Below are 27,095 nucleotides of genomic sequence, written 5' to 3'. Positions count from 1 at the left end.
GGATTAAGTTTCAGTGCTCATTTACTCTACTGCTATATTCAGAGTTCAGCTGCAACAATGGCAATCAACATAAAATAAGAAAAAAATATTTTGTTTTTGTTTTATATCCTGTTTGGTGTATTTAGAGAAAGTGTCTTTGCAAGCAACAATACAGTGGACTACTTTAAAAAGCTGGACCGCAACAGAGCTCCAAAATAACTACTACTTCTTCTTAACTGTGGGGGGCGTTTGCTTATAGATTGTGTAGATGAGGGTGTGCATCAGGTATCATGGGGGAGGGGGGCAGTTGATGATATCTAAGGTGACCTGGATCCCCCTGCTTCGCTAACGGTTCCCTCTATACCGTCACCACTCGCCATGCATTCTGAGTAACGGACTCAGGGTTTTATTTTTGGACTGCTATGGAGCCTGTGCCTTCCATTTGAAGGAAAGGGAATAGTTGAACTCAACATGAGTCTCCCGTTCTGACAGTCCAAGCTGGGACAAGCAGGCAGCCATCGGACACCCCTGAACAGCAGACAAGCAGGTATAAAACCACCAAAAAATGGCTTGAAATTTGATATTTTTGTCTTCCGGTTATTATTAGCTCAATTGGTAGAGCATTGCGCTATCAAGTGCAAGGTTGGGGGTTCGATTCCCCGGGAACACATGATAGGTACAAATTGATAGCCTGAATGCACTGTAGGTCACTTTGGATAAAAGCATCTGCTAAATGCATAAATTTAATTATTATATGAATGCAGTGTGGAAGTGCATGCCATGTCTGTCTTTTGTTAAAAGGCTTCAGCAGATTTATGCAACAGGGATTGTAATATAACTATTAAACTGAATTGAATAATATCAATATTTGTTTCAATGTCACCATATTTGAGGTCTTTTTTGTTTTAATATGCAGTTGCTTATGTTCAAGGACATGTATTATAAACATGCATGTTTATATTTTCAGGGGACCTTGTCTGAAGTGTGTTCAACAGTCTTCTGTTACAAACATCTCTTGGTAAGTTATCTTTTTTTTAAGCACATGTGTATAAGTGTACATTTCGCCCCGGAGCACATATTTTTACGTGTACAATGATTCTTTTTTTTCACAAGGTGGTTGCTAAGAAGCAATTAAGCTGTGCATGATTTTACTGATTTGCTATTCTTTCCGCTTTTAAACTTGCATCTTGGAAATTCTCCGAACTGCCCAGCCTACCGGGGCCTTAAAAGGATGACCTCCTCTCATATGGTTCTTTGTGTTACTCTGAGCTAGAGGCTTCTTCTACAGTTGACTCACATTTGCAGTTTTGCAAACACGTTTGTGTTATACAGACACAAAATAAGTCATTATCCTCAGTACCTCATACTTAAAAAATTATTTTTTTTTTTTTTCAAATTTGACTGGTTTTAATTTGTAGTCAGTTTTAAGTCAAATATCTAAATATCCCTAACATAAGAAAATGGCATTTTTTAAATATTTTCTTATGTATTCTAAACACATATATAGTTACATTTCGTGAGATGTATTCTTATATTTGGGTGGGTGACGTGACATGGCAGTTTTGCTGTCTTCAGTGTCAAACATGTATGAATGCAAAATATATTTGCCAAAAACCTTCTCAATATTGTGCAGAACATTATGCTTTATGTGAACATATTCAACATTAAAACGGTTCCTAACTAATTTTTTCAGAATTTTCAACCAAACATAACAAAACTCATATGCTGTGACTGTCCGGCACTTGTTTCTCAAAGTGAGAACTTGAATAAAACAAAAAAAAATAAATGCAAAAATTCTCTAAAAAATACAGACAAATAATACAGATGTCTATTTGTGAGCCTACTCTTTTCAAAGTCCAAGCATAATGTGTTGAGTCAGTTCTAATCAAAAAGATTTTGTCACACAAATCAAATTCATATGGTGTGACACTATTTTGGGATATTTGAACGGACAACTGTTTTGACACCCTTGGGAAGGAGAGGACCTTCTTCAGCAATGTTGTACAGAACTAGCAGTGTATTTCTACTGTTCAACCTGAGGTGAGTCATCATTTTTATTTGTACAATAAATCAGATCTTGTAGGCACTCTGACAAAAGTCCCACTTCCAGATGTCTTTTGGTGTGACACATTTTTTTATAAAAATGCAAAAGAAATGTTATTATTTTGTCATAATTATATGTAAATCTATGCTGCTTTGTTATAGCTAGCATGTTGTTAGTATGCTAATGTGTAGCTACAAGACTCAAGGTTGTGCTAAGTGCAGAAAACATCATATGGTGTGACATGTCTGCCTGTCACGCCATATGATTTGATTGTCACACCATATGATATGAATTGTAATTCCCTGCATATATAACAATAAATAACAAAGTCCAATGTATGTTTTGTCTTTTTAAACATTTATTTGGGTCAATCATCACATAAAAGTTTAGTTTAGTTTAATTCGGTGATACAGATTTCTAGTTAATCAGACAGACACCGCAGATCCCTTCCCAGAAACCTTAGAATGCTGTTTAAGTCTAAACAATGTTGTCTTCATCTCAAACCATTCATTTCCTTTTTTTTGTCAACTTGAGGCAGATAATGATGACAAGTGCAGACAGGACAAAGAGATACAGGGAGATGTTTGCTACCTGGCCTAATGGTTAGAGGGTTGGACTCCCAATCGAAGGGTTGTGAGTTCTAGTCTCGGGCCGGACGGAATTGTGGGTGGGGGGAGTGCATGTACAATTCTCTCTCCACCTTCAATACCACGACTTAGGTGTCCTTGAGCAAGGAATCGAACCCCCAACTGCTCCCCGGGCGCCGCAGCATAAATGGCTGCCCACTGCTCCGGGTGTGTGCTCACAGTGTGTGTGTGTGTGTGTGTTCACTGCTCTGTGTGTGTGCATTTCGGATGGGTTAAATGCAGAGCACAAATTCTGAGTATGGGTCACCATACTTGGCTGAATGTCACTTCACTTTCACTTTCACTACTCTCTCCAAATTTGACTGGCTTATGTACAATGGAGTTTAGATGAATTTGAATCTGATTTATTTGTGGATCCACTCAGCTACATTGTATGTTCACGGTTCATATGATATTAAAAAATTGGTTGTTTTACTTATTTTAGTACATATTGCAGACCAGTTTTGAATTTAAATGAAATTTGATACACAAACATATGTTCATATGGTTCATACAATATTAAAACAATGTATGTTTTATTGTTAAATATCAAATAAATCAATAAAATTTGAATATTGCCTTGCAGCATTTAAGAGTGGTTAAATATTTCCTGCCATATGAGTGATCAGTACTCACCAATAAGTAGGATAATACATGGTTTGCATTGACACATGGCGACATTATCATATGGTGTGACACTATATCATTTGGTGTGACATTCCAAATTGTGAAAATAACATACCTTTATTAATGATAAAACCTGAAAATGTTCATGGAATACATAGAAAATAGTATCAGCAAGAGTCACAAATATTTTTATAATTTTCTAGCAAGGTTTGTCACAATAAATAGAAAAAATGTTGAAAGACCGACGGCATAGGTCTCACATTGAGCAATGTTTTAAAAAATAATACACAAATTTAATTAATTTTCACAAAACTATAATGGATCACAGTTTAGTTATGATAAATGACTTTGATAAAGTGAGTAACTTAAGAAAGATATAATCCATTTTCAGTTTATATACAATTATTTTCATGTCACACCATATGACGATTGTAAGCACTAATACAACAAATTGTCACATAAATTCTGATTCCAATTGAAAATTTTGAAACAACATATGTTTCTATAAAGATGAGAGTTAGTAGAACAAAAGTCAACCATTTTTATGCCTGTTATTTGAAATTTTTGAAAAAAACACTTTTTTATGGTACATATGTCACTGACCCATTTATGCTTTTTCAAAAAGGCTTATAAACCCTCTGATTCATAATCTTTACTTATAGTTCTGATCTTTGTTATTGTATAAATGAGCCAGGAAATGTCCATGAGTGTTTCATGAATACCATTCATGAATAGTCCAGTCATAAAGATAATTATTATTGTAACATTTTAAGGTAGTTTAGTAAATATATAAATACAGTATGCATCATTACAGTCTGAAAAACTTAAAAGCAACTCTGTGATATATGATCTTAGGTTGTGCGTCAACAGAAACCACTGAATTTGATTGGTAGTAAATTTTCAGTGATTTATTATGTAATTTAATGTAGCTGCCCCACCTATGGCTAAAGCAATGACTGCCCCCAGATCTCTTGGCGTTGGTTTATGGTGAGGGTGGAAAGTGGCACCACACTCTGTGATATGGATCAGATGACTTGCTCATTTGCTTTGACCCTAAAATTAGGCCAAGGAGCTATGCTAGATGTGTTGTGGAATTTTACTGCATGGGAACATGTCATAGCTGAGACATCCTATCAAGTGAAAAACATTCTGATATTTCCATTTTACACTGAGAATAAGCAGCCGAAATCAAAATTAAGAATCATACAAAATATCAAATTTATTGAAAATAAAAGCTGTGATGGCCTACAAATGATATTCTTGTCTGAACCATTCTCAATACCATTGGGTAGCAAAACGCTTGAAACTAAACAAACATGTTTAGATTAATATTAAATATGATAAATTGAGAAATTCCAGTGTTTTCTTGAAATCCAAAAAGTTCAGTAAGTTATGCATTATGAATAAGAGCAGAGAAGTAAGAAAATCAATGTCGTATTTGTAATAAAATAAAACCTTAAATGCGTAAGAATCAGCTGCAGGAATTTGGAATATGTTTTTGGATTATTCTTATTCTTATAAGTCTATATAAATGTAACAATGTGTCCTAGTTTAAAAATAGCATAGATAATCAATATAAAAAACATTTGACAAAACATCATCACTATTTGACATTCACATTCAGGTCGTACTCATACATTGTTAGAAGTGTGTATAGCCTAATTTCAGCCCGAATACTGCAAAAAATACTGAGGAAAAATAAAAGAAAAGATTACTTTGTACCCTTTGCAATTGGTCAGATCAAGTTTCTTTTTACATTGTATATGCAACAGATGCATAGATTGTAGGGAAACGTTCCAAAGTCATGCCATTACAACAGTCAAAAATGGAAAAATCATAAAAAAGAATAAAAACATAAAAGCACATACAATGTAGTTTCTTCCTTATGTATTGAAAAGTTGACTGAAATATTGTACGACCTATATGTTAATGTATATGTGTTCTTGGTGAATCGGGAAAGATGATATTGCTGAATTAAATTCCTCACAAGCGGTCACTGGAAAATTCACCTGAAAAAGAGAAAACAAAAATATTTGTGAATAATGCTTTTTGGCTGATTTATTTTACAATGACTAATTTTGGAATGTTTTTTTTACCTCTTTACCGTTATTAGCCAGAACTATCATTATACATTATGGTTGTGTTTAAAGTACACAATATCTGTCATTTATTTGTTTCAGGGGCTGAAGATTTAATGGCTGTCAATATTGGCAATACTGCTCAGGCAGGCCTGCTTTCCCAGCAGTACCCCCCACCTTTGCTTCCCAAACCTGGGAAAGAGAATGTCCGGCTCCAGAAACTACTCAAGAAGACGGCAAAGAAAAAAGCTGCAGCCCAGGCCTCACAACCATCGGTCAGTTTCCGCTCAAGCCTCTCTCCAGTAAATGAAGCGAGCCCTGACCTGGAGCACAGTGATCACTCAACACCTCCCAAGACTCCAGAGACACCTTTCTACATTGGCGCAGTACACCCACGCTTCAGCGTCCGACCACTGTATCAGCATGTATCATCTCCTTATCCTCATCACAGAGGATTCACTTACGGCAAGACGGCAAGGTTTTCACCACAACCATATGCGGCTCCCCAACACCTGTCTCCAGCATTTACATACACAGCCTCAACAGTTCCAGAACGTGATACACATGCTATTACATCAGTCACTATCCTGCAAACCTCACAAAGATTGAATGTCAGCTCAAATCTTACCACTCATGTAACCTCTAAATCTCCAAGCCCTCAGCCGACCATTCTGAATGTCTCTAGAACAGCCAAACCATTGTTTGTAGTTCCTCAAATCGCCAATTACACAGCAAAATCAGTAGGTTTGAGAACGCCTCATGCATCACCAACAAGGACAAGAACACCTACTGCAGATTTATTGAGAGCCCCTACACCAACATTCGAGGTTAGAAGGATAGTGACACCAACATCTGAAATAAGAAGAGACAGAACACCAACTAGAGAGATCACAAGGGTTACAACAACGACATCTGAAGTCAAGAGGATTGCAACTCCAATTTCAGAAATTAAGAAAAGCCCAACTCCAACTTCTGAAGTCAAGAAAGAGACAATTCCATCTTCTGAAATAAAAAGGGTCGGTACTCCAACTTCAGAGATTAAGAAAAATGCAATGCCGCCGCCTGAGACAAAACGGGGTGCAACTCCAACACTCGAGACAAAGGGGCTTACAATATCAACAAAAGTAAAAACACCAACATATGACTTTACTTCAATAAAAACACATTCAGGACGTCCCAAGACACCCTCAGATCACGTTTCACGTGTTAGAGTATCTGTGATTGAGATTTCAAGACCAAATCCGCTTTTATTTGCTGTATCTCCTGTGCACATGGAGGGCAGAAGATCCAGAACGCCAACCTCAAGTTTGACTGGACCACAAGATGAAATGCAGAAAATCTCAAATCATGTGGATCATACTAGTCATTCAAAAATATTTGAAAATGGGGGGATAGATGTTAAATCAACTGAACCCTTTCAAGAAAAGCTGGATAAGGCCACAGAAAACCTGTCAAAACTTGAGTCAACAAAGCCAAAGACCCAAAAACCCAAGGAGAGCTCAATTCTAAATGCAAATGAAAAGCCAAACCCTGAAACTCCAACAACACGCAAGACTGAACCTGCACAGCATGGTTTATCTCCAGTTGGGTACCAGAAACCTTTATCTAGAGTCCCTCCATTTGCAGGTCAAAGACCCAAAACACCAACAGCACCTAAATCCAAACCAATATATTATGGATTGACCCCTGCTGAATATGTTTCCCATGGAGGAATAAAGAGTTACACATCCACTTTTAGCATTTCTACATCAGCTGCACTCCCAAGTGTAAAGGTAACTCATCTTCCAAAACAGGAACCAATAGTACCTCAATATGATGAAAATGTGACTGTAACAAAAGACAAGTCTGGGGTAAAGCCTAACGAGCAGGTTGAAATCCAGCCACCTCAGGCTGGTGTTGTTAAAGAGGAAACTGCTGTAGTGGCTCCACCTCCAGAGCTTCCAAAGGAAGCATCTGAGCCAGAAGCAAACACTGTAAGGGACATTCCCAAGCCAACTATTCCGGAATTAAAAGCAAAAATTCCAACTATTGTGGTATCTGTAGCTGATACACCACCATCACAAGCAAAAGTAGAGCCAATAAATACTGTGACACCAAGAGTCAGAACTCCAACCTATGGATCTCCCAGACTTTGCCAAATGATGCCAATCCCTCCAACTGTGAAGGAAACTCCAAAACTTGAAAGTAAGTCTGTGCCAATATCTGATCAAGATGCGGGAAAGCCAACACTTCCAAAGGTCTCAGAAGGTAAAGTCAATGCCAAAACAACCGAAGTACCAGAGAAGCCAACAGAGGCAAAAATGTCTTTGTTAGAGAGAATTAAGAAGCAGAAGCTGGAAGCCGCTTCTTCTGAAAAAACGCCTGATAACGGAGAGGTTACGGATGGAGTTAAACCACTGGAAGAAAACCAAAAGGACCTTAAAACAAAGGACACTGAACCTGAAAAGGTTGACAGCGTGAAAGCAAAATCTAGTCCCCAACAGGATATCAGGTCTGCAGTGGAGAAGAAGGAGGAGGGTGAGGAAGGCTCCTCCCTAACTCCAGAGCCTCTCTTGAAGGTGATGCAGAAACCAAAAGGAACGAAGTCAAAACTCAGTGGCTGGTCTCGCCTTAAGAAACACATGGTGGTTGAAGTAGAGGAGCCCAAGTTTCCAGAGGCGGAGTCTGCATCGAAGAAAGACATCCCTGCCAGCACTGATCAAAATGTAAGTGAAATGCAAAATAAGTCTGAAGCCGAAGATAAGTCTAGAGGGAGCCGGGATAGTAAAGATTCCCCAAGGGCAGCAAAAATGTGGGATGCTGTCCTCTTCCAAATGTTCTCCACCAAAGAGAATATAATGCAGCAAATCGAAGCCAATAAAACTGAAGAGCAAAAGAAGATGGAGGCAGAACAGAAAAAGACAGAAGAGATCCCTACATTTGCTCATCGTTTGCCAATTCTCCTGTACAGCCCGCGGTTTGATGCCAGGCGACTAAAAGAGGCAGCTTCGCGACCAGCAACTAAGATTGCAACAGTTTTTGAAATGGGACTCATAGGCCGCAAAAATAAAGATGAAGAGCAAAAAGACTTTAATAGAACAGCCAAAGGCTTCAGTATTTCTTAAACCACTGACGTCTAACTGAATAACATATAAATAATGGGCAAGGATATTGTTAGCTTTCATTGCGAAGGTAGAGTTCTGTTTATTATCCAGTCCAATTCTTTACATATATTTTTATAATTTTATAACAGGTCAATTGGCAAGTGAACTAAAAAAAAAAAAATCTGTCAAATGTACAATATCTTATCTGTATTGCCCACTTGTCATCTGGCATTAGCCATTTAAGCTAATTAGAATACTGAATAAAGAATCGTTTTCACTTTATTGCTTAAGACTTTCAAAACTTATCTCAACCTTTTTCATAAGCATGTTAAATATGGTAATATTTTGATATTACTTACATATTTGAACACTTTCATAAAAAAAAAGAAAAGAAAAAGAAAAAAGAAAAAGATAATTTCAATAATTTATAAAAAAATAAGTATTATCACTCCAGCCTGCCACATGAGACAAAATCAAAACGAGTGTTTTTGGGGATGAAAATGTAAAATATAGGATTTAGGCATCTACAGTTTGAAGTTACCTCACTTTATAAATTTTTTTACATTATAACAACAATATACACCACACTTTTTTCTTAGCAATATTTTTCTATAGCCAGTATTCTACGGTGCTTAATGGGGTGTAAAAAGTATTAGTGAGGATATGGTATTATACAAGATAACATGGTGTTGAGGGACAAATTTCCATTGCATGTTTTTGAAGGTGTAGGGACAATAGAGTGTGAGTTTTAGACGGGTGTGCCAGTGGAATTGGTAAAATGGGGAAGAATTACGAGATACACAGTAAGTATGCCAAGTTTTGGAAATTTGTACTTAGCCTTATTAGTACCGAAAGCAAGACATGGCACTCTCTGCTCTGCTGCCCTACTTGGAGCTCAGTGTTGACAAAGAGTTTTCACTGATGAAGCCTTAAAAGGCCAAACCTTAAATATACAGTAAATGGTTGCTTCATTGAGATCAAATTAATAACAGTGAATGCTGGTTGTCAACTCATGCATATTCTTATTTCAGGTAATGTTATGTTCGTGAAAGTGTTTTTTTATGCTACAACATTCAACATTTTTAAGCTAATCTTAGCTAGCTTGCTTTATAGCTAGCTTAGTACTAGCCTGGTAGCTAGTTTTATTAGATAACATTACCTAGTCTGTAAAAAGGCTTCATGACTGTGTTCAAGTTCCCATTGTGTTTTTTTGTGGGGGAGGGAGGGCATTTTTATTTACATAATCATGTTTTTAAGCTCTTTTACCATGCTTCTGTCCATGTAAACTGTTTTGTTAGCTTTAAATTAGGTATATGTTATGTAAAATAGAAGAAAGCATCTCACTTGATTTTCCATTCGGGAAGACACTTTAATGCTCAACATCAAATCTTCTCGTATTTTCCATGGCCTGTCACAACAAACTTGTATTGCTTTCCCAAGGAGGAGGCCTAAAAATATAAAAGATGAGTAGAAGAAATAGCATGCATTCATTGAGAGATTCATTTTCAATGTTTATTTATCATTTTTAGGTTTATCAGAACATTTCTTATCTGAATATTTACCTTTCCTCCCAGTCCTGACCTCTCGGCTGAAGAACCTTCTCCAATAATTTCCCACATGTTCTTTTTCTGCAGAACATCTCCAGGTTTAACATCCTGGAAATGAAAATTGGAAAGCATCGTTGAGAATGACTTTATTCTGCTAGATCTGCTGTTGCACATGGAATAGTTGACCTGAAATTGAAGTCATTATTCACTGATTTGATCATTGAGTCGTTGAACTCAAGAACTAGATCGATCTGATTATTTGAGTCATTAAGGCCGATATTGTGAACTGGATCAACAGACTCATTGAAAAGTTACAAAAAATCTGAATTTGGGCATGGCTACTTCTCATAAACTTTAATTAATGAGGCAAGCTACAGTATGGGTGATGTTAAGATTTTCCATGGACAGAGCCGATGAGCTGTATGAAATACTATTTATGGTATTTTAGTCCTCTTTCTTCAGAATTCTGCCTTTTGTTTTCCTCAGAAAAACGTAAATCAAATATGTTTCGAACAACATGAGGGTGAGTAAATGATTTTGGATGAATTATTTGTTTAACATAAACCAGGCATCATTATGGTAAACTTAAAGTGATATTACACAATCGTAATCTAGCTTCACTCAATTAATTCCAAGATAAGCCTTTTATTTATTTATTTATTTTTTTACAATTTTATTGCAGTTTAAAGGACAAGTAGATTGATGAACTTTATTTTGTGAAAATGAGGGAAAATAAGTGAAGTAGCTCAGAATGATGCAGTAGCTCATTCTGCCAGAAGGGGGCAACATAAATGTATAATTTTGTAAATTTTCGGTATATATTCATTGTTCTACATAGAAACAGCTGTCTCAGTCTTTCAAAAGACAAAACAAAAATACAAATAAAAATTGTATATATATTGCTTGGTAACACAGATTGCTGATCAGCCAATCAACTCAATGCATTCTTATTGATTCTTGTGGTGAATCAAGACCTTGTTAAGAGAGAGAGGGAGAGAGGGAGAGAGAGAGATGTGCATGTCCATATGGCAGTGAGATAATTTTTATTCTCAATTATTATTATATATTATATATTATAATTATTATTTCTAATCCACCATTGGACAAATACCTGAATCTCTCCCCAGTCCATTGGTTACCATTGAAACAAACCCAGGTTCATTAATAAACTTACAGACGGTGTGGAGAGGAAGTGTCTGTTCCCGCCTTCTGGACTTCCTTTCACCCAATGGTTGATCAGGTTTGCTACACCCACTTTCACACAGTCCGTATCCTAAAAACATATGAAACCAATTATAAATGAGAACACATGCAGAACAGCACATATAGCGACATTTAATTACAAATCTTTCAGTTTTTGTTTCACGTGTTACGGGGACGGTGAAACAAAGTTCATGCAGTTATGACTGATTTGGAGAACATTTCCCAAGAATTCCTGCACAACAGCTTCCTGGTGGAGGTTGATCATGTGCGTCAGACTCGGGCAAACTGATAGTGTGGGTGTGTTTGAATGTGAAAGGACTGTGAGAGTGACCAATACAATACTCATGTTTTTTTTTTTTTTAAACAACATGAAGGTAAGTGACTGATGACAGGTTGTGAGTCACATCTCTGATTTCTGACCTTCAGAGGTGTTCCTTTCGGGCTGTTTTGACTCCAGGCCTCTCCCACTTCAAACAGGCTTTTTTTGGAGGCCACCGGAGCAGAGACATTAGGCATGTCCACTAATGCTGACTTGGTCATCTTTGCTTCTTTAGAGGAGATCTGCAGCATATTAGGACAGTTAGGCTCAGTGAGTGATAACTTGTTTCTAAAGAAATACTGCAAATGTAACAATAGACTGTCCCAGAAAGAGATTTCATCACTCTAACTATAGACCATCTGATCCATTTGAGTAAATGCTGCCAGAAACAGGCCTGATTTGCCTAAATTATGGTTTGACTAAGAGATTCTTCTTTAAACCAGGCATTAGATACTAAAATAAGAATTTACTGTAGGCTACACATCTGACTACGGATTAATATATATCAATACATAGAAGAATAACATATAGCAAGATATAAGGCTGTGAACCGAACCTCGACTGCATGCGTGTATTGTTCCAGTTTGTCATCGATCTTGGGCAGGAGAACAGGTCTCTGGGTCTTCTTGAAACTGTTACTGTTTGCAAAAATAATAATAATTATTATTATTCCAATGCTATTATTGTTAACCAAACCTAGTCTTTTGGTAATACATTTAAATCTTAAGTTGAAATAAAATCAAATATACATACTAGATCAAAATGTAAATCAAAAATATAAAATATAGACTTTTCATCACTAATTTTTCACTGTTTTTAGTCAATCCTGACAGTAGTTTTTAATGTGGCATTTGCAGGTCTGCACTGGGGCGAGCTGTTGGTAAACCATAGTGTCCTGAGCTATTTTTGTGTATATGGTGATAAGTCATTTTTCAGTCTATCACAATATAATCAGGTTAAAGAGTACACGCCACGTCTGGTTAAAGTTAGCTGAACCATAAATCATTACTGACAAGGCGATGGACTAACAAAGTATTACATTGACCTATGGCACCTATGTCAATATTTACTTTTAAACAACAGTCATTTTGCCAACATACTTTTAAGTTTTTGTCAAGAATCTACCATATATAGCAAAGTCACTGAGGCCAAAAATGTCAATTTAGACTTTAGTTAGTCAAATTAGTTTAGGCTTAATACTAATTTTATTTTGATGAATAAACTCACCTCTTCTTTAAAGATCGATTCAAGGATTCTGTTCTCTCAGTGATCTGGATAAAAATACAAATGCACATAAAAACGTTAGAAAGTTTACAAGCAGAGTTTGAAAATGACAGAGAGTTATCAGAATTTAAATTTTTGCATGAACCAAAAACGTATTATCTCTATACCCCTTTCACACTGCACGTCGGACCCGCAATATTCCCGTAACATTGCCTGGTCGCCTTCTGTGTGAAAGCAACCACGTCCCGGAATTGATTACCGAATTGAACCCGGGTCGGGACCTAGTAACATTGCGGTAATCGATCCGGAACGAGCGCTGTGTGAACAAAAGCCAGATCTAAATCCGTATCGAAGTGATGACGCGTGTTATCGCGCGACTCTTTTACCGGCTGTTTTGAAGGAAGATCAACATTCGCGACGAAAACATATGTGCAAACTGTAATGAAGCAGAGATCAGTTAGTTCCTAACTTTCCGCGCTGACGCCGAGATCATTTGCTTGCTTCAGTTAAAGTATAACGTGCCAAGCGTTGTCGACTCGTACATTACACGACACGCGCTGATGTCACGTGTCGTTACGGGATCTTCAAGGGTTGTGTGTGAAAGCACGCACATATACCGGGTCATCACTGGCAGTGTGAAAGTGCAAAATCTAGCGACCAGGGAACAATTACAGGAACACTTTACCCCTGTATTTGCCGGAATGGCAGTGTGAAAGGGGCTCTAGATTCTCCAGAAGCGGTCAACCAACCCGATCTCACGGCAATTCATTTTTCACAAGGTGGCTTATTTCTACGAATTCGTACGACCACACTCATACAAATTCATTCGATTGTTGCCAAATCGTATGTATTTTATGAGTTGCACAATTCGTATGAATTTGTACGAATAACCTACACCTAACCCTGCCCCTAAACCTAACCGTCACTGGGGTTTAGACAAATCGTATAAAATCGTACGAGTGAGGTCGTACAAATTCGTACGAATAAGCCACCTCGTAAAATACGTACAAATTGGCCGTGAGATAGTGTTGGGTCAACCTATAATTTTGATAAATTTCCCGAATGAAAAAAAAAATGAGGCCAAATGAATGAGTACAAGTGTGAAACATAAATTCCATGAGGAACTGTAATAATGAGAGAAATCCACACTAGTTTGATTCAGTCTCTTCTCACTTCCTCAGACTAACAGAGTACATGTTATAACAAGCTCCTGTTTCAGGCTCACAAAAGCAACCCTTTGTGGCTTTTTAACCTCTGCTTGCTGAGAACGTACTTTCAACTGTCAATCACTTCTGTTTATTGCGTAAATATACAGACAAGCATTGGAAATCTCAGGGTCCCCAAAACACAGACTGCAAATCCTCACCTGATATTGTACAAGACTACTACACTGGTCTATAGGTGAGGACGTGCTTTTGTTTGGAAAAGGTGGATAGGAATTTGGTGACTGAGAGTTTAAATAAATTAATTCCAATATTTAACCAAAACTTATTTTGGTATTAGCCATTTCAGATTTATGAAAATCTTTATGAGAAATTATAAGTCTGATGCCGTTAATACATGGTTAATGCATGAGTGCTTTCTTAACATATTGTTGTATTAAGCCATTATCAGAGCCAATTTCATCTTTTGGGTAGAGAGTATAGTATACCATAAAATTGGATAAACACAAGGAATGGACACTATAACAGAAATACCTAGCTTTATACTTTATTTTACTCTTATTTATGTTGGTATGATTTGACTAGAGATGGATTAAAGAGTCTGCAGGACTTTTTGCCCATGCAAACCTCAGCACCATAGTGCTATGTAGTTGGCAGGGTGTTTTGGTTGGGTTCTTGGTGGTTGCCCATGCCACAAATCTCTCCGATACTCTAGGCTCCAGTTAGGGTTAGGGGTTTGTTTGTTTTTGTGCCTTAACAAGTACCATTGGTTATAAAATCTAGCATTATGGTGTTTTCGTTTTTTGTCCAACTTCTGTATGCATGATCCTGTTTTTAGAAAGTTTGTTAATGAATGTGTCTATGCACATGTTCAAGCATTGCAGAATGTCATGTAGAATTTATTGCAAGCCATTGAAAATGGCTTTTCATTTATTGAAGAAATTCGACTCATCAGTTTTCGAAGAAGTGGTGAAATGTCTTCAACAAATTGAAAAATAGAATAAATTCTACAGGAAATGCATAGCTGTTTTTACACACTGTAAACCAAATGCAGCAATTAAACAAATTACACTCGTCAAGCAGTTTTGTTAGTTAAACTAAATGAGTAAAAAAGAAAAGAAAGATGCCCTAAAAATAATTTAAACCCATTTTAAGGAATATTCCAAGTTCCAGAGTGAGGTTCTAATGACAAGCTGTCAATTATCAAATTAAATTTTACTTTTACGGAAATGTTGATCATAATTATTTTACTTAATTATTAATTTGTTCTGAACCTGGAATATTCCAGGCAATCCTTATACAGAGATCAACATAGAAATATGCATGCGTGTCACTTGACTCAAATATTACACTGCAAACGTTCGGGTATGATCACAGCACAACAAACACAAGCAACTTACAAAATAAAATGGAGCTTGTATTCTGAGAAAATAAAAAGAACATAATTTAATCACACTTTATATAAAGTGGCCTTAACTACTATGTAATCACATCAAAAAAATATAGGTAGGGACAGGTTTGGTGGTATGGGGAGGTTTAAGGGTGGGTTAAGGTGGAAGGCATGGATCAACAGTGTAATTATGAATGTAATTACAGAGATTAATTACAGGTGCCATTAAAATCACTGCATATGAATCACTATACCACTGCCATTGTACTTTTCTGTAGAGAAAGGTTGAGAATATTAATACAGATATGTATAGTTACCTTGAATGCTGGACTTATGGCATTTAGAGGGTTAAATGGGTCGTCACCATCTGTAGAAGTGATGTTGAGATTCATCGTCCTCTTCTCCACTGCTTCCATCCTCTTCCTCTCAATGTCTTCCTTCATCTGTCTCTTGTCCTCCTGTAGTTATTATTAAATTAAACCTTAAATAATGTTCTACAGTTGGAAGAAACCTAGACAGTTTAACATTGCCACCGAAAGAGTGTTAGAAAGATAGAAATCAGCCAAGCCACCTCTTTTTTGGTTGGTTTCTTCTGTTGCTTGTCCTCTCTTCTCAGCTCCTCCTCTTGGCGAGCCTTGCGTTGTTCCTCTCTCTTCTTCTTGAGTTCCTCCAGCTCAGCCTCGGCAGGACGCTGCTCCATCTCCCGGCTCTCCTTCTCCTGATGGCTAGGTCTGATCTTCTCCAGCTTCAGCTCGGTCTCCAGACCAGCGTGCATGTCTTTCTTAGACTCAAAGGCTTGATTTATATCTACAGTCCTGCTGGAGAAGAGTGGAGAACAGGAAAACATGGTTAGGAAAAATTAGGTTCGGACAGTCGTACATTACTGCTATTTTTGGTTAGCAGAGGTTATAATAATTCAGTTTTTTTCTGTCAAAGTAGATAGTTCTTGGCCAGAATAAGCTGTAAAATGGGCCAGAGCTTACAGTATTAGTTAAAAATCTGGTTTTATGAGATTAGATATTAGCTAACTCCCTTAACAGCCCTTTCAGAAACTTCCTGGCACAACCTTTTTGGCAGCAACAATATTAGGTCACGTCTACAACATTTATGACATAAGCCTTTAAATTTAACAGGACCAAATTCTACATCTACGTTTCCCCTAAAGTCAACTTAAAATGTTGTCAAGCTTTCTACAAACCATCTTTACTAATCAAAAAACATAAATAATAGCTGTCACCAAAACAATTATTTTGTCAATCCATAATTTTCCCTTTCTTTGACTCTCACAATTAAACAGGCTGTACTTTAAAAATAGGGAATAATATCATATTATTATTATTATTATTTTTTATAATGTTTTGTACTTTTATTGAACAATGATGCATTTAATTGATCAAAATGTTCATTAAAGACATTTCATAACAATATTACAAAAGATTTCGATTCTCTATAAGTTATGTTCCTTTGAACTTTCTATTCATCTATATATATATATATATATATACAATAATAGGAATTATGGAAAAAGTGTGATTATTTGTCCTGAAATGTATTCTTTTGTATGCAAAACACTATTTAATGTAAATAAGATTTACCCAGAACCCTCCGGGTGTGAAAGCTCATGGAAACAAAGTTACCTGGGTGATCGATTGGTTTTGACCAGATGTGATGTCATTTCCTCTGCATCGTCTTCAAGTGTTCTGTCTTGCTGTAGGAAGACTTTAGACGTGTATGACACCTTCACCTCCTTCTTCTCCTCTTTTATCTGTGAGTGATGGCATTAGTTTAGACAAGGTAACGTTCATGATATGATGTTCTTTATTGCTAATATTGTAACGATTCTCCTGGCACCTTGTTCTCCATCGGTGGGTTGATTTCCTGTTGTCTGGGTTTGCCGTCTCTCATGTCATCACGCCATTCCTCTGCTCTCTGAGTGCTCACCCTCTCGCTGATCTGTGCTCGTCTCTCAGCGCTCCTCTTCTCCTCTGGTCTTCTCTCCTCTTCGGCTCTGTCCTGTGTTTGCGGATACTGTATGGAAGTGGCGAAGCTGCTTTTCTCACTTTGTCTAGATCTTGCCTTCACGTCTTTCTCCTCCTGTTGTGGCTCTTCTCCACTGCCGTTCTCGTCCATTCTGGACCGTGTTCTCCGTTCCAGCTTCTGGGTCCAGTCGCTGAAACCTTCATCCTCATCCACAGCAATAGGGCAGCTGGGTTTGAGCTCATTTTCATAGCTGAAAAATAAAAACCATCAAACAAAATATTTTAAATAGATAATTCCACAAATAAAACCACAATAAAGTGTCTCCTTTATCATTGTTCAGCAAATTTTCACAGCTGTCATTTATAATGTCCATAAATTAGAATTTGTATCCTCATTTGTTTCTTCATTTTTGTACAATGAGGCCACAATTTCCTAAAATGATGAAATGAACTATAATAAGTATGAACAGTGTATGAACAGTATATTTTTTCGTGTGCAGGGCTTCGTAATATTTGCCAGTGTAAATTCACCAAAATTGTTCTAATTCACAGAAATGATAATATAAAAAAACGTCCATTATTAGTATTATAACTACTACTATTAGTTGTAGTTGTTGTTTTTAAATGAATGTTTAAGATCAAACACAAATATCTTGGTTTCAGGGTTGCCAGGTCTGCATAACAACAAAACCAAACCAATTGCTAATCAAAACTAGCCCAGTAGCATTCACTTTACAACCAGGGAACATGAATAATGTTGTACTAATGCCTAATGCTTGAATTAATACTTAATTCACCATATAAGAGAGATTAAAGTGATTATTACATTTTGAATATTGATATTTTTCTTACAAAAAAGTGTCTTATACAGTCCCGCCCCCACCCCCCGGAACCATGTAAGACATTTTTTTTATGGATGGGCAATTTTTATTTCACTTCTTTTGGACTGAATCAATGCAACACCCGCTGACTGCAATGATTGAGCTTGAACAATTTTTAATAAAACTCCGACTGGATTCGTCTGAAACACGAAAATCATATACACCAAAGATGCCTCGGAGTTGAGTAAAACGCAGACTAATTTTCATTTTTGGGTAAACTAACCCTTTAACTACATATACATTAATAAATCAAACATAGAAAATACTAAATGCACTAATAAACGATGTTGCCTGTTTTGTTATATAAGTCACTGTAGAGTGAGTTTAAATGGCAACACAAAACAGACAAGACCAGTTTTAGTGTATTAGGTATTATCTACGATTGATGAGGAGGATCAATTAATCCTTCGCCACCCAGTAATGATTAAATGCTGACGATGTCAAAAGCTCAAATTGTGATTTGAAATGATTTCAATTCATTTCAAAGTCAGAGTATTTCTTATACCTTCTTAAAGAGACTGTTTGATTTAGTTCACCCATAAATGTCAATTAATGCATTAACTATCAAACGTGTACTAACGTAGTGTTGGCCGCTGTTATTCATGCGTGAATCCACTTCAGTCATAGTTAAGGTTAGCTCTTCATTAGTTAACGCCTTTAATAATCACTAGTTTATAATGAATTAAGTATTGATTTAGGCATTAGTAGATGACTATTCACGTACCCTTACTGTATAGTGATATCGTAGTTTGGTTTCAATGAGATTAAAATCACTTCATCACTAATCCATATAAATGACTTAATTGGAAACGAACTATTGTTACAAGGGTAAATTCGTGTAAGGGATTGTTCAAAGAGTTCATAAAAGGTTTAAACACACACACACCTGCACTCAAGCTCATACAGTGACAAAAGAGGCCGTTCTTGTCTTGAAATTAAAATCTATTTTATCTGCACAGGAGCTGCCGGAAAGGAATGCACAGCACATTCCACAAGATTATTAAGCAGATTTTCAGCAAAGCATAAGCACTGGACATCAACAATCAGTCGATACTATTCAGAAGCCCAGTTAAAAATCTGACTACACTGCATACAAGATTATTGTAAGAGCCTAGTTTGAAAACTCCTACACGGACATTACTAAAAACCTCTTTCCATGTTAAACCCATTCAGAAAGTCTTGAAAATGATTCATGTGTCTCTAATCCAAGAGTGAGCCATTGAATCATCTCTGAACAAGGAGAATTACAAAGTGGCCCTAGATGACCTTCTGCTTTAAACAGGATGACTCAGTGAGCTGTTTAACTTCACACATTACATGGGATGTGAGGTCTGTAATGTTTCTCTGATTAAAAGCAAAGCTCTGTGGTGTGGGATATGACATAAACCCTATTCCAAAGGCATCCCTGCTGCAAATTCTTCAGAGATTAGGTAATGATGAGAGAACAGCTGTGTCACTGTAAATATGCACTTGTAGGTTTAGCTGGAAGTTGCTAAAGCCCAACTTTAAAGACGTGTAACAGGGTCGATCTAGTGATATAAATTTTTTTCAGCCGGATCTCTTAATGTGATCAAAAATACATTACAAATGTGATTCATGTGTAAAGTTACAAGTGTTTTTATATATTTGACCATGTTTTCCATTTCTGATTTAATTTTCTATTTAAAAATGTCTTATCTGTCAGGATGATAAAATTGCCCCGCGATCATTAATTAACATAAACAATTGATATTCTTGAAAATAAACCATATTAAGTAGTTTGGCACAATAGCACAATAGCAAAAAAAACAAACAAAAAAAAAACAAATACACCTAGCTAAAACCAGGTGAAGTGTGAAGAATAGAACGGCGTTCGCACTTACAGGCCGGTCCCAGGTGGGCTCACACTGTCCTGAGGGGAACCGGCAGATCCAGACAGGCTTTGTTGTTTGCAGAAGGCCTCCCGGGCCCTACGTCGCCTTTCCCTCTCGATCTCCTCAGCATCTTCAATGCTTCGCTGGGCCGTCACTCTGCAGCAAGAGAAGCAAAAGCAAGCCCCTTGTTACATCTGAACACAATCATTTTTCTTTCTTGACCTACGTGAGAGCCGTGGTCAAATGATGAATGACCCTGAGCCCAGAAGAGTGCTGTTGACTGTGATATATAGACCTCTTTAAGAAATCTCCAGCAATAGTTTGTTGAGTCCCTTGCTTGGCGATTCCGACCCAGAGGAACATCTTCGACCCTGCAAACTCACACTCAAGACGCTGAAGCATCTATGTGTTTATCTAGCTTCAAAACACACGTGCTCTTTATGTCTTCTACGCTGGGAAAAATTGATTTCAAATGCCACTTTAAGCTTTATTTACTAATGCCAGGTCTTTACTCGCATTCCAAACCTGTATGACTTTCTTTCTTCTGTGGACCACAAAAGAAGATACTCTAAAAAAGCTCAGTGGTTTTTATGTCCATCCAATGGGCTCCAATGTCGTTTGGACCCCAACATAGCTTCTCTTATACTCTGTAGAAGCTAAAACTTCCCACAGGTTTGGAAGGACATGGGGGTGAGTGAATCATTTTTGCGTCCTTTAGATTCTGGGTCAATTAAAGGTGAACACAAGTCACCAATGACCCTCAGAATAATTTTAGGCCAGAGGTCACGGGTTGCTACGATGACTCTACAGCTAGCCATATTGACATATTGACAGATCAGCACTCATTCATCAACATACAAACAAAAATGGCTGCAGTTACCGGGGTACAAACCAGTTTTTACTCATAACCCGACTACAGAATAAAGACCAAACCACATCTGAAACCATACAGAAGGGCTTCTGACAAGATCTGATGTGCCACACACAGTTCCCGTGCCTCTGATTATTATCAGCTGTTAATCACCCAGACAGGATTACTTCAGTTTTTGGCAGAAGCCACCTGAATGATGTCAGTCCTGCCGGTGATGTCATTCAATGTCTGATTTATTTGCCACTCTCAGTCTGTTTATGTAGCCTGCTTTTCTTTTCCCTCCACGTCTGGAAACACCATCTTCCAAGAGTTATAAGAGTGAAAACAGATTTTCAGTCAAGGTGAGCGTATTGTCAACACAGACTGGCAAAATGTTTCTCAGACCCATTACCGAACTAAATGGAAACAATAAAGTGTGAGAGGGGAAAAGAAAACAAGAGCCTGGCTTATATTCAGCATGTTTCACCTCCCCTGACAATGTGTTGACTAAACTTGCACAGCCTGGTGCCCTGAGGCTGAAAGGATTTGGAGGGCTTGATGGATTGGGAAATGTTTTTCGTCATTGTTGCCTGCCCTAATTCACCCAAGCCAAGTCTGGTCTTGCAAAGAACCGGCTGAGCTAGATGGGTCAGTCTTAAATTAGTCACATGGAAGTTGACCTCTGAATTGAGTTTCCCTTTCCAGCTCTGAACCTTAATAATTAAAGTGAAATTGCTCAGTAAATGACCGTTGTCTGATATATGATGAAGCCAGAGAGTTCGGTTTTTATTTTATTTTATTTTTTTGTTTAGCCGACAGTGACAAAGAAACTGCAAGTCTTTCATTTAATCCAAGACGACCCAGATAGCACACATACGTCTGCAAGATGTCTGTTAAAGATCGCTTAATCTGCAAAGTATCTGCTGTGTGCAAACATCTGATAGACGTCTTTATGATGTCAGTTTTACACACATTCTAAATCATAAACATCTTACAGACATCTTCTAAACATCTATTTGACATCTGATAGGATGCTTCCTATAGCTGTGTTGCCGATGATCAAACACTCTAAAAGATATGTCAAATAGTCGTCTCTGTGATGTGCGTTTCAGACTAAAATGTTACGAGTAAAAACCTAGATAGCACACGAACGTCTGCAAGGTGTCTGTTAAAGATCTGTTGATCTGGAAAGAATCTGCTGTCTACAAATGTCTGACAGATGTCTTTCAGATGTCAGTTTTGCGTACATTTCAAATCATAAGCATCTTATAGACATCTAATAGACATATATTTGACATCTAAAAGGAAACGTCCTATAGACGTATTGCAGATGAGCAAACACTGTAAAAAATACGTCTTGTAGATGTAAATGCAGACATCAAATAGACGTCTCTGAGATGTATGTGTGCTATCAGGGATAGCTGTGTTGCAGATGAGCAAACACTCTAAAAGATATGTCAAATAGTCGTCTCTGTGATGTGCGTTTCAGACTAAAATGTTAAGAGTAAAAAACCCAAATAGCACACGAACGTCTGCAAGATGTCTGTTAAAGATCTCTTGATCTGGAAAGCATCTGCTGTCTACAAACGTCTGATAGACGTCTTTCAGATGTCAGTTTTACATACATTCTAAATCATAAACATCTTAAAGACATCTTACAGACATCTATTTGACATCTATTAAAGGAAATGTCCTATAGACGTATTGCAGATGAGCAAACAATGTGAAAAATACATCTTGTAGATGTAAATGCAGACGTCAATAGACGTCTCTGAGATGTACGTGTGCTATCAGGGAAGTTCTTGCTGTACCACCTTGTTCTTAACTTATTCTTTTCCTGATCATCTTTGTATGACTGAACAAATCGTTGTTCTTAATTGAAACCATCTAAATGTTCACTTTTGTTCTCGTTTACAGAGAAGCAAGTCCTTGTTTTGAGTTTGTTTACAGGGAAGCAAATCCTGCTCTTTTAGATCTAAATGATGGATGCTGTTATTTGCTTTTCTTTAATTTTGCATCTGCATTGAAGGGCAGCTGTGAGGTTTATTGACTCCGATGATGTCATCTTAACGACACATTTCAAGAGCAAAGGAGAGTTATTTTCCCAGGCATGTTAGTGTCTTCCTGCTGTCAGTGTGTGGTCACATCACAGCAAACCTCACTAATGTTTCCCAGTGTTCCCTGAACGGCTGACGACATTTCAAAGCACTGATCTAAGCTGTGGAAAGTGCGGCATTATGAATCATGAGAACTGAAATATCTGTAATCATACAATTTAATGGGAGAGCTCTTAAAATGATTTATTTCTTAGCAAACTACAAAAAAATGAGAACAGATTTATAAGTGACTGCATACAATAACTGAAAATCTACAGAAAGTTAAAAATCTACAGAAAGTTAATATATTTAGATTATGGGGGAGAGTGGGGTAAGATGTGCCACCTCTTCAGTGTAGCGGAAAAAAGTACCGACTTTGTCAGATGACAATATTAGTCCATTATATAGAGAGTCATTGGGAGCATCTCTTTTTTTACAATTTTTTTTTTAGCATTTTCCACATTGCAGGTAAAATGTTGTGGAGTGTCAAAGCAAAGTTATCCAGTTTTAAAAATGTTTCACTCATGTTGATGTTAAAATGTAAAATTATTTAAATTATTGAATATTAGCCATAAACCACATTTCCAAAAATAGCATGATCATAAACTTTGCCTCCATATGCAGTAAATAATACCTTTAAACAGTATTTTTTTTTCTATTGAAAATACAATTGCAAAATGTTTCACAACAATATTTTGAATATTATAATTTGTTAGAGTATAAAAAAGTGCTTCATACATGCAAAAAAGACTTGAATGTGATTAAGCATTGGTAAATTGTTTTCTTTCTTTTTTTTCGGCCCAGGAATAGACACTTTCTTATTATTTCAGCTAATCGACATCCTGATATATACATTACTCACCCTAATTTTACCTTGTTTCTCATTGTCTATATAGAATATCTCCAGTGGCGCATCTTACCCCAACCCCCCTCTATTCTTCTCTAAAGACTCTTGTAATGCTTAACTAAACACAACACAGTGCCCTCAGTGTTTATTCTACTCTGCTGCCAAAAACCTTCGAATCCTTCAGAAAAGCACACTGCCAGAGGGATGGTAAAGTTTATTCCCCCTTTCAGTCAACGGCTAAACCCCCTGCATTCCAGCAGCTCTTATCAGAGTATGGTAAATAGAAGAGCAGCTCGCGTAAAGTCCATGGATCGGGGGTCATAGCTTAGACCACAATGAGAAAGAGATGTTTTGATCAAGTTAAAAACAATGGTTCGAAAATACTTAGAAATAAAAGGGCAATTGCGAGATTTTATTTTATAGCTTTTCTGATTTTTCTAGTTTAGATCTCTCAACTTTTCTTTTCAGAATTGTGAGATGTAAACTTAGAATTTTGAATTTTATCTTGCAATGATCTGATTTTTTCCCTCAGAATTCCGAGTTTACATTTCACAATTCTGTTTTTTGTTTTGTTTTGTTTTGTTTTGTTTTGTTTTGTTTTTTGTTTTGTTTTGTTTTGTTGTTTTTTGTTTTGTTTTGTTTTGTTTGTTTGTTTCAATTTAGATTATTATTTTTTTGTTTCCACCATGGAATAAAGGTAATAGCTCATTTTCTTTCTTTTTTTGTTTCTTCCAAATGCAAATTTATTACTCACAAATCTGTCTTTATACCATTATATGATGCAGTTCTGACTATCTGAAATGTAAACTAACAACTGTAAGGAAAACAAGTGTCAATTATAAGCGAAAAAGTCACAGTTACCTTTTTTTATATCATGTGTTGGAATCAAGTTTCCTTAAGCAATTCAATTTCACAAACAGTTACACAGAAGCTACTAGTAGTACATCAAATACACACAGATATTTTGAATTAGAAAGACTGGTATAGTATTGTCTTTAAAAATTTGCTCCAATAATTTCGTTTTACTTACAACTTTGAAAAAAAAAAAAAACCTTTAATGTGTTAAATAGTTGGTAGAATGATTTTGCGGTAAGTGGCAGATTGGCGTACAGTGTATACTATACAATTTATAGGAGCACTGTAATGGTTTTCAAAATACTGTGACAAGTGGATACAAAATATTGCATACACAGCTTTGAAACTGACGTATCCGGTACGTGTCTCAACTCACCGCACAACAGTTCTGATGAATGTAAGCCGTTAATAGATAAAGCAGCTTGCGGAGTGTGTGAAAAGGCTGGTTTTGGCAGCTCTTAAAAAAAAAAAAAGGCTTGGGAAAACAAATCCTGTCTGCCATTAATGCTACTCATTTGTGTTTGACAAAGCACACCTGATCCAGCTCAAATCCTGTCCGTACAGAACTCTTTTGCTTTATGCATAGTTGTTCATATGCCGGTTTATACTACTTAAAATCAAATCTCTGTCATCATTTACTCATTAAACCACACTTTTGTGTTCCAAGTGAAAAACACAGTCATAGGTGTTGTTAAAGACATGAGGGATAAACAAATGACTGTAGTTTCATTTTTAGTTGAACAGGATTATTTTAGCTGAGCTCTTTTGTGGGAAAACGCAGTTGGGTAGTTTTCGGTGTTTGAATTAGTAGATAGCTAAAGGGCAGATTCATTATTCACAGTAAACACACCTACAGTTTTCCACCTAAATTAGAGTTGGTTTGCAGCACTTTCACAGATGAGCACTCATATTACTGTCACAATCAATGTCAACAGGTTCTTGTTTAATTCCAACCCTTCCCTACTCCCTTCCTCCCTTCTTCTGTCCCATCATCCATCCACAAACCCACAGCACCTCTGGAAGAAACAGTTAACTCTCATCTGGAAGCCTGAAAGCATTCCAGCTTATAAAACTCACAGTAAACAGCATACATTTCTCTATAAAGACAACAGGCGGCATGAATTGCTAAGATTAAGTAAAATGTGCTATGAGTTAATTTCTGTGTGTGTGTGTGTGTGTGTATGCATACATACATACATAAAAAATAAATGTATGCATTTAGCATATGCTTTTATCCAAAGCGACTTACAGTGCATTCAGGCTATCATTTTTTACCTATCATTTATTCCTGGGGAATTGAACCCACAACCTTGTGCTTGATAACGCAATGCTCTACCAATTGAGCTACAGGAACACTGTATATATATTTAAGATCTCAAATTGATCAAATTTAGGACGTTTTGTTAGGTATTTGTTAAACAGTAACAATAACCAATGTGGACATTTTAAAATTATCTTGTTAAAAAATGTCTATCAAGAATGTAAATGTTAACATGCGTGTACACAGGTATGCTGTTACATAAAATAAAATAAAATACAAATCCTGTCTTCCCATAACAAAGAAAGAAAGGTTCTTAAAGCTATTATAAAACACCCAATATGGCATTGAAATACAAGCTGTAACATCATATAGTGCATTACATATTAAATGAATCCTCTTCATTTCAAACAAGAACCAATCCATGTTGTATCATTAGCTATAAAACTGATATTAGAAATGACATATGGCCATCATCACACCTGAGATCCCATCTGTAAGCCTTAAATGATCTGATGCAAAGTCCTCACCTCAGGAGGTTCTGCAAGCCTTGCTTACTGGAGCTTCGTCTCACGAGTGCACTTGACATCGTTCTTTCTTCTCCCAGGTTTAGTTGGAATTCTTGGAAGTTTTGTATTCCGTGGAATTTGATTCCCAAAGACTCCCTCACAGACGCTGACGCTCTTTCCTCGGACGCTCAGCTTTTGAGGAGAGATCCACGCGGCACTCGGTCTGGTTTCAGAGACTGGCTTTAGTCACTCTCTGTCCCCTCCTTCTCTCCTCCCTTCTCTTTCCTGCATGTGGTTCTCATTGAGAGAGCTCAGACCATAACCGAACTTCTCTTCCCCCTCCTTTTCCCTCTTTTCCAGGGTCATGTGGCCGTCCCAGGGGAAAATGTAAGTTGATACCCCCACCCCATGCTATGAATTCAGCCCCCCACAAGACCCCCGTCCCAAACCCAGAACTCAGTCTTTCTTTGACCGTGTTTAGATTGGTAACAAAGCTCTCAGACATGCTGACAAACACATTTTTGTGTTTTCCCTCATATACTTACAGTATTTATTATTCTTGATTATGACAATTACACTACTGTAGTTTGAGGTCAGGAAGATTATTATTATAATTATTTTTATTTTTGTATAAATGAATGTGTTTATTCACCGAGGAAGACTTTTATGGCGTTACAAATAAAT

The 27,095-nt window shown here is 36.9% G+C and overlaps 2 protein-coding genes across 3 annotated transcripts; one reads left to right on the top strand and one right to left on the bottom strand.

The window, feature by feature from the left end:
* Positions 1-315: 315 nt before the first annotated feature.
* On the top strand, positions 316-8,719 carry prr33 (proline rich 33). Its single transcript, XM_052544443.1, has 3 exons — positions 316-526; positions 947-997; positions 5,457-8,719. The coding sequence occupies exon 3, from the start codon at positions 5,471-5,473 to the stop codon at positions 8,456-8,458; it is 2,988 nt and encodes a 995-aa protein (XP_052400403.1). The 5' UTR covers positions 316-526; positions 947-997; positions 5,457-5,470; the 3' UTR covers positions 8,459-8,719.
* lsp1a (lymphocyte specific protein 1 a) lies at positions 4,471-26,677 on the bottom strand. 2 transcript variants are annotated; one of them, XM_052544444.1, is made up of 13 exons: positions 26,433-26,677; positions 20,006-20,152; positions 17,135-17,513; positions 16,921-17,048; positions 15,855-16,101; positions 15,601-15,741; positions 12,734-12,777; positions 12,063-12,144; positions 11,608-11,748; positions 11,159-11,257; positions 10,000-10,092; positions 9,782-9,885; positions 4,471-5,285 (listed from the first exon to the last, which is right to left on the bottom strand). In XM_052544444.1, the coding sequence occupies exons 1-12, from the start codon at positions 26,489-26,491 to the stop codon at positions 9,820-9,822; spliced, it is 1,626 nt and encodes a 541-aa protein (XP_052400404.1). In that variant the 5' UTR covers positions 26,492-26,677; the 3' UTR covers positions 4,471-5,285; positions 9,782-9,819. The 2 variants fall into 2 exon arrangements, with proteins under 2 accessions (XP_052400404.1, XP_052400405.1); XM_052544445.1 differs by having other exon boundaries at positions 15,855-16,098.
* Positions 26,678-27,095: the final 418 nt, after the last annotated feature.

This window comes from Carassius gibelio, chromosome A25, assembly GCF_023724105.1.
Source record: "Carassius gibelio isolate Cgi1373 ecotype wild population from Czech Republic chromosome A25, carGib1.2-hapl.c, whole genome shotgun sequence".
Taxonomy (NCBI): Eukaryota; Metazoa; Chordata; class Actinopteri; order Cypriniformes; family Cyprinidae; genus Carassius; species Carassius gibelio.
The sequence above is the reverse complement of the archived record's forward strand: the minus strand, read 5'-3'. Positions and strand labels throughout refer to the sequence as shown.